This window comes from Sebastes umbrosus, chromosome 17, assembly GCF_015220745.1.
Source record: "Sebastes umbrosus isolate fSebUmb1 chromosome 17, fSebUmb1.pri, whole genome shotgun sequence".
NCBI lineage: Eukaryota > Metazoa > Chordata > Actinopteri > Perciformes > Sebastidae > Sebastes > Sebastes umbrosus.
The window spans coordinates 13,301,463-13,315,201 of NC_051285.1; the positions used below are offsets into that span (position 1 = coordinate 13,301,463).

At 37.0% G+C, this 13,739-nt stretch overlaps 2 protein-coding genes and 1 non-coding gene across 3 annotated transcripts; 1 reads left to right on the top strand and 2 right to left on the bottom strand.

Moving 5' to 3' along the window:
* Positions 1-1,019: 1,019 nt before the first annotated feature.
* trnae-uuc lies at positions 1,020-1,091 on the bottom strand. Its single transcript has one exon. It is a non-coding gene; the product is annotated as a tRNA-Glu (tRNA).
* Positions 1,092-3,820: 2,729 nt separating this feature from the next.
* On the top strand, positions 3,821-8,359 carry LOC119475159 (arachidonate 5-lipoxygenase-activating protein). Its single transcript, XM_037747612.1, has 5 exons — positions 3,821-4,008; positions 4,098-4,167; positions 5,669-5,739; positions 7,432-7,513; positions 8,042-8,359. The coding sequence occupies exons 1-5, from the start codon at positions 3,846-3,848 to the stop codon at positions 8,202-8,204; spliced, it is 549 nt and encodes a 182-aa protein (XP_037603540.1). The 5' UTR covers positions 3,821-3,845; the 3' UTR covers positions 8,205-8,359.
* A 72-nt stretch (positions 8,360-8,431) lies between these two features.
* On the bottom strand, positions 8,432-10,834 carry LOC119475158 (mesenteric estrogen-dependent adipogenesis protein-like). The gene is made up of 5 exons (XM_037747611.1): positions 10,460-10,834; positions 10,229-10,365; positions 9,810-9,925; positions 8,829-9,002; positions 8,432-8,728 (listed from the first exon to the last, which is right to left on the bottom strand). The coding sequence occupies exons 1-5, from the start codon at positions 10,657-10,659 to the stop codon at positions 8,699-8,701; spliced, it is 657 nt and encodes a 218-aa protein (XP_037603539.1). The 5' UTR covers positions 10,660-10,834; the 3' UTR covers positions 8,432-8,698.
* Positions 10,835-13,739: the final 2,905 nt, after the last annotated feature.

Sequence of the window (13,739 nt, forward strand, 5' to 3'; positions counted from 1 at the left end):
CTCTAGTGTTTTTTGTACAAAATGTCATAATTATGATATTTAGGAAAAATGTGTGTGATGTTTTGTTTCAGCATCTTCATAGAGGAATAAAATATTTATATTTTCAGTTTCTGTAAATACTTGTTTGAAGTCATTCAAGCACTCAGGTATTTGTGAGTCACAGTTTTGCACATATTACAACCTCAAAGTACTGATCAATCCGAGACTGTAGCTAACAGCGAAACTATTACTGATTATGGCTTATTGTAACTGAAGGATCAATACTCTTGTGAAAATAAAAACCCAGTTTAAGAAGAAATATTTACAGAAATTCAGCATAATTTAAGGTACGTTCAATCAGACATCAAACATGATAGTATAAATGAAGATAATATTACAAAATATAGTTGAACATTTCGTACAATTTAGTGTTAAAGGAAGTAGCATGCATTGTATGGTTAAAATGAAAGTTCAATATGTAATGCAACGACAAAATCCAGTGAATCTGGGAATGTAGGGTTAAATATGCAGCAAGATTACAACCTAAAAGAACAAAAATATGTAAGTAATTGAAATCTCCCTTTTTTTCAATATCGGCAGGCAAACGTGGTATCTTTCATTTAGAATCCAATAATGATTATTTTTTTTGATTAATATGGACTGTGTGGTAGTGTAATTTTCAGGTGTTTGTTTTTCACAGCCAGGTAAACAAACATGAAGATAAACAGGGGTCAACCTGCATTTAGTCGAAATTATTGTTTCCTTTCAACAGAAATTAACACAGTCCCATACAGTGCATTACAGAGTAATCTTGATGTAGTAGTTTGATTTGTTTAACTGAAACCATAACCAACAAACATGCTCCCTTCATTGTCTACATGCCACCTAGTGGCGAGGGAAACACTCTTCGACGGGTTAACAGACTTCAACATAACACCAGTATGTTTTATACCAAGCTAATCATTATTAATTACACATATATAAACAGGCTTTACCACACTTCATATCAGGTTGTATTTCAAAATAAGTCAAAAGAGGCGTTCCCATACCGGGAGTCGAACCCGGGCCGCCTGGGTGAAAACCAGGAATCCTAACCGCTAGACCATATGGGACATGTGAGCCGAAGAGATCATTATCGTTTTTAAACGCATAACAAGAACTATAAATATTGCAGTATTCATTGGATTGGTATTTGTATGTTGTGAACACAGGAATGCATTACTAGCAGAGCCTTTCCTCACTTTCACATGCCTCCTGCACTGTTTTCATGTACTGTACTACCACGTTTGGTTAGTTTCCTCTTTGATGATTTTTATTTTTATTTGTAAGTATGCCAAATTAATTATTATAGACTTTTATGGTGTTTAATTATAATTAATTGCTAAATTGATCGAATTAAAGCCATCATAAATTAATGAAATACATATTGCATTGCATTTTGAATCAAATTCAATGTTTAAAAAAGATAAATTAAATTGGTCAATTAATAATTAGATTTCCTTATTGTGTCTTTAAATGATGAATTAATCATTTATTTATTTTTTTAAATTACATTTAAATATTTGCTTTCCCCTCACACACTTCACTAATAGGCTACTCTATCAAAAAGTAAGCACAACTACAAGCCAAGTATACCTTTCTGTAGGCCTATAAGGCAAGAATACTTAATTATACTTTTCTTATGTATGTCTCGATCAAAGGATTAAGTACAAGTAGGCCTACAAGCCAAGTATACTTAGACTTCTCTTTATACTTGTCAGTATAAGACAAGTATACTTAGACTTTTCTGTATACTTGTCAGTACAAGACAAGTATACTTAAACTTTTCTGTATACTTGTCAGTGTGAGCCAAGTATACTTATGTACTCTTGTTAGATATATCGCTGATAAGTACATAAAAAGCAAACTGAAAGTAAAACTGAAGTATACTCTCTTATTTTAAGTTTAAAAGAAGTATACTAATAGCACACTTGAATAAACTTCTTTTTGGTAAGGGCATTTATGCCATCTACTGCTGGCTGATGTAATTAACTTTATAAACTCTTTATGAAATTAATCAATTTAATAACACTTGGGGGAGGAGTAGTGGCTTTAATGGAATTCATTAAATCAATAGGAAAATAATCTGTTGGATTAAATTGTAGAGAAATTACAGTAAAACTATACAATCACTGGGGGTTGAAGCAGCTGCATTACCATTCAAAAGCACATGCAGGTGCTGTTTGACTGTTGATTGGCCAAGTCATTGAGACAGATTGCACGTAGCTATATTGTACTTACACACTAAAAACCTTTTTCACAGCAGGCCGCTGGTGGAGGGCAACATTTACTCAAGTGCTGTGATTAAGCACAATGTTGAGGCAGTTGCGCTTTACTTGCATTTTATGCTATATTATACTTCTTCTCCACTACATTTCAGTGGCAAATACTGTACTCCACTACATGTATTTGATACTGTTACTAGATACTTTCAAGTAGGGCTGTCAGTCGATTAAAATAGTTAATCACGATTAATTGCATGATTGTCCATAGTTAATCATGATTAATCGCAAATTAATCACACTTTTATCAGTTCAAAATGTACCTTAAAGGGAGATTTATCAAGTATTTAATACTCTTATCAAAATGTGAATGTGCAAATATTCTTTCTTTATGCACATGTATGTATATATGTATTATTGGAAATCAATTACCAACACAAAACAATGATACATATTGTCCAGAAACCCTCACAGGTACTGCATTTAGCAAAAGCATACTTCATCATTACATGGCAAACTGCAGCCCAACAGGCAACAACAGCTGTCAGTGTGTCAGTGTGCTGACTTGACTATGACTTGCCCCAAACTGCATGTGATTATCATAAAGTGGACATGTCTGTAAAGGGGAGACTCTCAGGTATCCATAGAACCCATTTTCATTCATATATGTTCAGGTCAGAGGTCAAGAGACACCTTTGAAAATGGCCATGACAGTTTCTCCTCGCCAAAATATAGCGTACGTTTGGAGCGTTATTTAACCTCCTTCCCGACAAGCTAGTATGACATCTTTTTACCAATGGATTCCTTACGTTTTCTAGTTTCATATGAGTTCAGTTTCTTCACTCTAGCTTTAAAACTGAGTCCGTTACAACCTAAAAATTGCAAGTTGCTTTAATGCGTTAAAGAAATCAGTGGCATTAAAACAAATATGCGTTAACACGTTATCGCGTTAACTTTGACAGCCCTACTTTGAAGATCAAGAATTTACATACAAATACAGTATATGATCAACTAATAAAATATGTTGACTGCTCTACACACTTTAAGTATGCCTAAATTAAGCTGCTCATTCCTTTCAAGTAAAATTATCAATGAAGGAATGGAATAATTTTATAGTGGTATTACTGCTTTTACTTAAAGTAAATTATCTCAGGACTTCTTCCACTGCTGCAGCAGACATTTTGACTTGTCATAAAAGGAAGAGCATGGGTGTAATTAATACCACTAATGAGCCACTGAATTATAACACCTGGGTTTTCTCTATATACGACAAAGTGTGTGCTGTGAAACCTATCTATGTAAGCATCTTGTCATATAAATAACATTAACAGATTCCCTGCGCCTTTGTCTTGCTCATTTGTCAGGAATACTTTATATAGGCACCTCAGAGAGCCGCAAAGAACATCAGTAACGGCGATGCAAATTTGATGTACGTGCAATCTCTCACACAAACATAGAGGAAGTATATAGCAGGCTTGTTTGCACCCTTTTGTATTAAGCCAGAGCATCATTTGCATAAAGAGGAAGCCACAAACGAGTGTGTATGTGGATGGATGGAGGTGGGATGGGGTAGTACGTGATGTCATAGAGGAACAGATCAGGTTTATGTTGTGGAAGCTGACTGTAAAGACGCACTTCTGGACACCTCAGCGTTTCCATCCACCATCTACCTGCTCCTATACAGCTCAAAAGGTCATCATGTTCAGCATAGTGGTAGAACAAATCTACCTCCTGGTCATCGTCACCCTCATCAGCGTGCTTCAGAACGGTGAGAAAAAAAGCATCAATCATAGTTTTTTAAACTCTAAAGATGTTCAGTAATCAGTAAAATGATGTTAATAATCTCTGTGTTTTAAGCATTCTTTGCCCTGAAGGTAGAGAAGGCGTGTAACAATCCATCTGCTTTTGAACGAGTTGCTTGTGCCAAGTAAGTACTCCTGAGTTCCTATGTTAATCTATAGAAACATACCCTTCTGTTAAAACTTTCTATGTGGTTTTACATTCCCCTGAATATTACTTCCATTGAGAGGCAGCCCTCATTTGCCTGAACACTCCCAGATAGAGGAAAAAAGCTGCTCATTTAAATGCTTGCTGGGAAGGTGACAATAGCCATTATATAGGGAAACATTTATTCTTCCAGCCTCTCCCTCCCTTATTAGGTGACTCATCATCGTCCTGTGTTAAAGTTGTGTTAGAGTGAAAACTGCTCATGCATTTGCCGTCTGTGGTTTGACATTTCTAACTTGTTTCTTGCTCAAATTTGCAGACATAAAAAGCAAGTTTAAAAAATGTGACTTTTACGCTCATTACAAAACCACTTGGGAAATAAACGTTTGCCAAGTCAAGAGTAAACTTACCCAACTACTGAAATTCCTCATTTCAACAATCAAACACACAGTTACTCAATTATTTGATATGTTTAGAGCTGTTTTGTTAATTAGTTGATCAAAAATGTCAGGATTTGCTGCTTTTCCTTGTTTTCTATCATTGTAAATTGAATGGGTTTTAGACTGTTGATCGGACAATCTGAATACGTCACCTTGGGCTTTGGGAAATTGTGATTATTTCATTATTTTCTGATATTTTATAGACCACAGAAAGATAGTCAGACAAATTAATAAATTGCAGTAGTACAGATAATAATGCTTCATTGCTGCACACACTGCATTACTTAGATGTGCCGTGACAACTAGCTAGAAATGCAAATCTAATGTTTGTAACTGACACAATGTCTCAATTGTTTAGTCCAGTCGCTCTATTAGTCCACGAGCAGCAATGCACTTCCTGTTTTTTGAAAGGGAACATCCGAGCCACATCCTATCTTGTAGGTAATGTGCTGATTTCAAACCTCTAAAATGTGATGCAAACGCTTGGTGACAGTTTAAAAATGACCCGTCTCTGTAATGCCTCCTGTTAAAGGGTTTTAGGGGTGTAAAGATGTAAAAAGTGCCCAGTCGTTCACGAGAAAATGTAAGGAAAATCAGCTCCAGATCCTTCCGATTTATCTTGGGACCCCTTGTAGGGTCGTGACCAACAGGTTTAGAACCCCTGTTCTGAGGTGTGATGTTTTCTGGATAACATGCATATAAGATTGGAGAAGGTTTGAGGGACATGGCTCCGTGCAACACGCTGTACTGATTATTGCAATGTATTGCAACAGCCAGTACATGCGTACTCTGACAGTGGGCTCAATTTTTCCTGGCTTTCCATCTCAACTTTGTTCATCCAATACTCAAGACAGGCACACTGGGTTTTCTAGCTCATGCACTCTTTTTTTTCTGCAGTTTCAAAACATTTCCAAACAGCCATAGAAACAGGCGCTCGGTATCCACGTCTCTGTAACAGTTTGCAGATTGCTTCATAGTTTCTCGTTGCAGGTGACTTCCTTGACATGTGCTAATTATACCTCTTTCTTACACATCTTCCAGTCGTAACTGCATGGATGCTTATCCCACTTTCCTGGCAGTGATGTGGTGTGCCGGCCTGTGTCTCAGTCAAGGTAATCATTAAACAGCTATTGCAAAGGAGACTGACCTACTTTTGTCTTGTAAACAGAATACACCCACACAGAGTCAATTCAGCTGAGAAAACACATTTAAGAGTAGTTTTTGTTCTGTAGATATCATTATTATGTATAGATTACATTTCATTACAGATTCATTTCCACTTTAACAAGAGACTTTTCTAGGCTACTTGCAAGGGAAAGCTTACACACCATTGCCAGAGAGCTTCACTGGTAATGTCTCAACACATTAAAATAGCTCAAAACACATCTTCCAAAAAAATTAATAAGAAGCCTCTAATAGTTTCTAGACTGCCTGAAGCGGGAGTAGGAATTTCCTGCACAAAGGTCATCGTCATGTGCATGCTAGCCCTTTGCCAACAGTTTTATGGGCTTCACTGATAAGATAAATACATAAACAAAAATATGATCATACTCCAAGTGGGTCACATGATAGAAGCACACTATTCTAGTATACAAGTATCATTGTATGCTGTATCATTAAAGAGGACCTATTGTGCCTAATAGGGTGGGTTTCTACTAGAACATGTTTGCTTACTTTAATATAAAAAAAAACACTTTACTTTTCTCATACCGGTTGTGCTGCAGCACCTCTTTTCACCCTCTGTTTGTTTCAAACTCTCTGTTTGAGCTTCTGCCCGCCTCCCAAAAAGCCCAGCCTGCTCTGATTGGTTAGCTGGCCCACTGATGTGAGTGGTCAACCAAACCAAACTCGTTGGACTCTGCTGCAGCTCCGCTCTAACTAGCTTTGTTTGAGAGCGTGCCAAACCAGCCGTTATGTAAATGTGTTACTTGGTGACATCACCACGTTACGGAAGAAAAGGCAGCACTTCAATCAAGGCGTTTCAGGCAGTTCAGGAGCAGTGTTTCTGTCGGGGAGAGTAACTCCCTTTGGTGTGGACTTTGGACTTTGTAACTTTGCAGACCTTTTACATGGTCAAAAATAATATAAAACACTAAAGGAAAGGGATGAAGCACAAAAGCATAACATAGCATAGTCTTGCCCAAACCATGATGAATCACAGCCCCAGACCAAAAGTGGATGTGTGTTCATACATTTTTGGCCATAGAGTGTATTATGAAACCACACAGAGATTACATACAGGATTCAGTTTTTGGCTGGACCGCAGAGTGATCGAGTGAGTTATGTTGCGTTATGTTGTGTAACCGTGCATTCACACCAAGCGCAAGGCAAATTTTTGCCTCGCTTTCCTCCAGAAATAACCACTGTTGCTGCTTTGTATATGTTGTGGAAGTCCCAGATACGTCAGAAAACCAAATGCCCTTGTGTCTGGGTTCATAATGTCACCTGGCAGCGAGCTGTATTTACATACTGTATCTGTATCTAGCAAGCCACATGTCGCTACTGCGGTATGAACCCAAAATAAACAGAATGTGCTGTGATTTAATTGCAATAAACGGATCAAAATGATGCTGAAACAACGACATTATGAAGTCAATTTGTAAAAAGACCGAATTCATGCTTTGTCAAGTTGTCTTTTAATCAAACATTAATATAAAAGTGAAAAAACTCACAAAACATGATTCACATGACCACGGACTATTTGTGTAACAATTTAGCCACAAATTCACATGCTGACCATATACGGTCCAGCCATATACTCGGTTTTGACGAGTCTTGTTTTTCTTTCTCTCATCTGTTTGAAGCTCCTGCCTCCTTTGCTGGGATCATCTATCTTGTAGTCAGGCAGAAATACTTTGTTGGATACATGGGACAAACCTCTCAAAGGTAAATGAACACAAGTGATCTATGTTGTGTGTTGTGTGTTTGTTTAGATGCATGGTCTAACTCAATGGTTCCCCGCTAATACAAATCCTTGAACAAAATCTTCAATTTAAATAAAGTGATTCAGTATATTAAACAAGTTAGTCTTTTTTATTAAATCAACTTTGTTTAATGAAAAGAACAAATATCTTTTTTTGTAATTTATAGTCTTGTTAGATTGCTGCTACACTGCCCTGTTAATACAGGTGCGTAATTCAGGAGAGCAAATGAAAATGTTGTTTTTGAAAGGCTAAACACCAACAAATATGAATAGAAACTGAATATTTTGTTGGATTTTGCAACTAGGTAGCAACAATTTTTTTTTAATCTTTTTAAATAGTTTTATATCCAGACTTTTGTATAAATTATTCAATAAGTGTGTTATCATGATTTTAGTTATACATGAGCAAATCTGATTTTGACAACCTCAGAGCAGACAAATCCGAACCACTGGTCAACCTAATATATATATCTTTTCACATTTCTTCGTAGCACCCCAGGCTACCTGTTTGGAAAACGCATCCTCGGCTTCCTGTTCCTGACGTGCATTGTGGGAATCTTCAACTACCTGCTGGTGCGCTTCTACGGCAGCGACTATAAGGAATACGTGGAAACCATCACCAGCGCTGCATCTGCTCTTCTCCTCATTCCTTAGTGCAGTGTATGTCATGAAATGGCAACAACATGTCCCCACATTTATCTTTTAACTGATGAGAACTAAATTAAAACTCTGTACCCATTTGTATTTTCAGATAAAAAAGTATTTATTGTGTTTGAGTTTGGTAAAAATAAAAACGTCTCATAAAGAAATGACCCTTCATACAACAATAAATTGAGGTAAATGCCTGTTTACTAGCCAAAAGCACCTTTAAAAAAATCAATTTAGACATATCATTTGCCTAAATAATCTTCACGGCATTCAGAATTTCCTTGTCAGTGGTTTCCACCCACTAAACAGAAGAATTATCTGGACCCAACAGCGATTATAAGGTAGTTCCTTCAGTCCCAAGAGGTATGCTGGTCCTTCACCTGGCAGGTTACAACCATTCGTCTGTTGATCAAGAAACTTTCTCGAGGAAGCAGACCCCGACTCCATCAAAAACTGAGCCGATAAATTCAATTTTTTCTTGCCCTCCATCCACTGCTGGCTCATGTCAGTCTCATCTTTAATGGTAACAGCTAAGAGCAAAGAAGACAAGTTAGACGAGTGCCGGTGCACGCTGACAAATGTAGAAAATGTTAAAATCAACATGTGATAAGAAGAATATGAGACACTTACATTAAATTTTCTTTTGCTGAACCCGAACCAGTGTGGGAAGTCAAAGAGGGCGTCAGAGTAGTATTTGAGGGTGAAGGAGGCATCTCTCCACACAGGTTTGACTTTTATTAGTTTGTCAGTTATGATGTGGATGTTTTTTCCTGCCCAGCTCTCCAGTAGTTCAGTCAAGACAATCTGATATAAGAGAAAGTCACTATCAATACCAAAATACAAAACACCTGTAACACGAGGAGAGTACTGAAAAGTTTATATATTAGGGCTGTCAAAGTTAACGCGATAATAACGCATTAACGCAAAATTGTTTTAATTTCTTTAACGCATTAACGCAATTCGATCTTTTGGAGGTTGTAGCGGGCTCAGGAATCCATTGGTACCAACCATGTCATACTAGGTTGTCGTGAAGGAGGTTAAATTAAGCTCCAAATTTACAGTAAATGTTGGTGAGGAAAATTTACCGCCATAACACGGCCATTTTCAAAGGGGTCCCCTGACCTCTGACCTCAAGATATGTGAATGAAAATGGGTTCTATGGGTACCCACGAGTCTCCCCTTTACAGACATGCCCACTTTATGATAATCACATGCAGTTTGGGGCAAGTCATAGTCAAGTCAGCACACTGACAGCTGTTGTTGCCTGTTGGGCTGCAGTTTGCCATGTTATGATTTGAGCATAATTGTTAATGCTAAATGCAGTACCTGTGAGGGTTTCTGGACAATATTTGTCATTCTTTTGTGTTGTTAATTGATTTCTAATAATAAATATATACTTACATTTGCATAAAGCAACATATATTTGCCCACTCCCATGTTGATAAGAGTATTAAATACTTGACAAATATCCATTTAAGATTCATTTTGAACAGATAAAAAAAAAATATGATTCATTTTCGATTAATCGCGATTAAATATTTGAATCGATTGACAGCCCCTAAATCTATATAACATAAAAGTATAACAGAAAGACCATAACATGCTGCTTACATCCACCCTGTAGCTTTCCCCAGCAACAGAGGAGATGGTCCGGTCCAGGCCTCTCTCCATCTGCCACTTGATGAGAGGATCGTTGCCATCTATGGACACCACAAACTGCTTCAGCACTGGGTTGAAGAGGGAAAACATGAAATAGGATACAGTGAGGCGAGAGAGTGCAGAACAACATGTGCAGTCATTGTAATTTCTCTACTCCACCCATTGCAAAACATCCCAAGTGAGGAAACCAGCATGAGTCACCTACTATGATGCCACCAAGCAGCACAGAGCTGCACTGGGTTCAAAATTATACACTTTTGTGCAAGCTATAAAAAATGCCAGTGGTGCCTTTGAGGACCATTTTACTGTGTAATTATTTCAGTGTGAGTCATGCTGAGGTCTCATAGTAGAATGGGTACAGTTGAAGTTACCTCTGGCTTCATTGGCTGCCTTTTTGTTGGACACTGGAAGGTTTTCTTCACAGGCAGACATCAGCAGATAGATCCTCTTGGACAGCAGACTCTTTCTCATGCTGGTGTACTCCCATAAATTGTGCATTTTAACTTTCCTGTTTGGAAAAATAAAATGTGTGTAAAAAATACATGTGGATATTTATTTATAAGTCCTTGTATCATACCATGCAGTCGTTTTTTTCCCCTCACCTTCCCAGAGACTTGTGGAAAACTATTGTCCCTCTGCAGGAGAGGAAGTCATCGATGAGCACCAGGCTCTTCTCCGGGTCGCTGTGGACTCGATACCCGGACCTGAGAGCCTCCACGGAGAAGCCGGCCGGAGGTTTCCTCAGGAACTCCTCCACTTCTGTCACTGTCATCCTGCTGTGGGACACTTTGTTTATCGTCATGGTGTCTCACCTTTTCTCTCTCCTGTAAACTAAAGCGTCCTCTTGATCCAGCTGTTTATCTCTGGAGCAGCTTTAATAACCACTGTATCAAGTTAGATTCGTTGACATGAGAAGACTTCCGGTCTCCTTTTTTTAGCCAAAATAAAAGCTTCTCAAATGCTTTGTCAATATGTCATTGTAAATGTAATATATTTGATAATATCATCAAAATGCAATAATTAGTAGTCCTGATATCAGCAGTTGGTAATAATAACCATCATTTATAAATGGTAAATTGATAGTTAAAGGGACTGTTTGTAACTTCTTACACGTATAAATCAATTTGTGTCGGTGTCCCATGTGCGCTTGCGTGTGGCTACGCTGTTCAGACTCAGACTCCAACACAAACTACACGGAAGCAGCAAAACCTCAAAGTTATATCTAGTGAAACCCGTCTGTTAAACAGTGTTGTCCGCGGTCGGAGGACGCGGGGGAGACCGTAGCTTTGGTCTCCAGGGCCGGAGTCTCTGCTGTACTCTGCTCCTCTGCCTGCCTGCCTGCCTGCCTTCACTCAGCTCGCTCCACCTCTACACGAGTATGCCCGCACACTACAAACTGCAGAAGAGTTAGTTTAGCTCTGCGAATATTTAGTGAATGTACAGTGGACGTTTGTGCAGAAATAAATGCTGCAGCTCCTCCAGACCAACAGAGGTTTTCCGTGTGTTGTGACTTGTGTCTTGGTGGTTTCTGGTCCACCTAATTGTTAGTAAAGATATATTTTTTGTTATTTTATCATTAGTTTGTGTAATCTGAAATAATGACTATATATTATATATTGTATACAGCTGATAAGAGACGATATAAATTACATTCTGATTTCATTAGTAAAGTTTTTATTAACGGTTTATTGTTAAGATAAGATAAGATATTTCTTTATTAGTCACACAGTGGTGAAATTTGCAGCAAAGGGGGTAGTGCAAAAAACAAGAAGCATCGGTTAAAAACAAAAAGCAAGATACAACACAGTAAAAAAAGCAAAATAAAAGTGAAACAAAATATTAACAATTTAAATATAAGGAAATATGAAAATAGGAACAATATAAACAAGGGGAAATATTAAAAATAGTAACAATATACAGATTAATAAACAGACTATTATTATAATTGCACAGATGGAAAAATGATATTGCACAGTGAGAATGAAATTCCACCTGAAAATTTTGCACAGTATGAATTGCACCTGAGTAGTATTGATATTGCACAGTCGGTGTACAGAATAGTGCAGTTATTGACAGTTTCCGGCGTGTATGTGGTCTACTGGAAGCAGTGCTGGTTGTATATATTAAGTATTTGTTAGTGATACCAAATTATTTATAAACCTTTAAGAAATCGTTTGTAAAACATCTATAATACATTACATAGATAGATGAACCAGAAATCAATTATTAACCATTTCACATTAACCATGACTTTATTTTGAAGGCAAATGCATTAACTTCCTGCTTGTGCATGACATGACCTGCAGGGTATGACACATCTCTTCCAAGGGAACATCTGAGGACTTTATTAACTTATTAAGGTTCATGTCAAGGCTGATAGGATCTTCCCTACATAGCATATATAGGCTATAACAAACATACATAAGTAAGTGAGCAAATAAAGTAAATGATAATTAAAAAGTAAACAATTATTACACAAACAAATAAATGAGAAAGTCAAATAAATTTAAAAAATATTGTTCTATTTAATTGGGACTTTAAGACACTGGAATGCACAACTTTATGAGAAGCCACTTGAAGGCAGCATTTGGCCTTGAGCTTGGAAACAACAGCAGGTGGACTCTTGACCTGAGAAGGAAAAATACAGCATCCTAACTGAAACATAATGAGTCACCTGAGAGCCTTTGTGGTGCAATAACAACATCAATGTGCTGCATATTTGTGTTTCATATCAACAAATCGGCGTGCAGGCTTTTCTGATCACGTTCCAGTTTTTATGCATAAGCAATGTTTGCTCAGACCTTTTAGAAAGGACATGTGTATTTACTGTCTTTCTTCAGCAAATTACACACCAGATAAAATCCAAAACAGATCCATAAATCACTTATAGCTCTGGTTTTATTGCTGCATATAACTGTTTGATTAAGTGACACTACCCAGTTGTGTTAGAGTGAATAAAAGATCCTTAGATGCTTAGATTGCTATAGAACACAGCTCTTACGTTAGGATTTCTTACCCTAAAGTTCAGCTTACTCGCACAAAAATGTGAACACTCACAGCTGTGGTTTCACAGCACAACCAGCCTGTTTCATTTTTGTGGCCAAGAGGTCCATGTTTAGACTCAGCGGTCAGGAGACCGTTGACTCATTTGTTCTGGATGTCTCCACCAGTCTGCATGGCCAACAACAGAAAACATGCTTTCAGCTTCCTTTCTAGATACCTCTTCCTCAGACTGTAAACAATACCTGCCCTAAATACCACATCTTTTCCCACAAACACAACCTTTGTAAAGCTCATAATGACCATTTTATCTTTATTTGTTTATTATCTATTTGCATGTTTGTAGCTAACCTCTGACCTCCTTGTGGGGGGCAGAGAGTGCCAGTGAAGGCTCTTCAGGTCTGTAGTTGCTCTCAGATCAGTACGGAGATTAAAGTCAGTGTAACTTTTGTTTATCTGCAGGATCGCAGAGGAGAAGTGTGGAAAAGTATGCGGGCAGCATGACTCAGACCGATGTCTGCCATGATTATAACCATAAAAACATTTGTGTAAAAGAAGGATATTTAAAATAAATAAATAAAATAAATACATATTTATAACATATATATATATATATATATATATATATATATTTTTTTTTTTAATATATATATATATATATATATATATATATATATACACATACGAACATTATAAACAAAACATGAACAAATATGAGTTTCCCACTTACTCTTTAGTCACACTTGATTATAGAAACTATAGAGAAATAGAGTGATAACAAAACAATTAGGACAAGATATATACTAACAACAATAACAATAAAGTAAATATATAAAAGTATATATAATAGTATATAAGTATATAAATATATAAAAAAAATAA

Excerpts from the sequence above, each read along its gene's own strand:
- LOC119475159 (XM_037747612.1), top strand. The coding sequence starts at position 3,846 with ATGTTGTGGAAGCTGACTGTAAAGACGCACTTCTGGACACCTCAGCGT. Across the intron at positions 4,009-4,097 it reads CATCAGCGTGCTTCAGAACG|CATTCTTTGCCCTGAAGGTA; the intron begins GTGAGAAAAAAA and ends CTGTGTTTTAAG. Across the intron at positions 4,168-5,668 it reads GAACGAGTTGCTTGTGCCAA|TCGTAACTGCATGGATGCTT; the intron begins GTAAGTACTCCT and ends CACATCTTCCAG.
- LOC119475158 (XM_037747611.1), bottom strand. The coding sequence starts at position 10,659 with ATGACGATAAACAAAGTGTCCCACAGCAGGATGACAGTGACAGAAGTG. Across the intron at positions 9,926-10,228 it reads GGCAGCCAATGAAGCCAGAG|TGCTGAAGCAGTTTGTGGTG; the intron begins GTAACTTCAACT and ends TCTTCAACCCAG. Across the intron at positions 9,003-9,809 it reads GGGAAAGCTACAGGGTGGAT|ATTGTCTTGACTGAACTACT; the intron begins GTAAGCAGCATG and ends CTCTTATATCAG.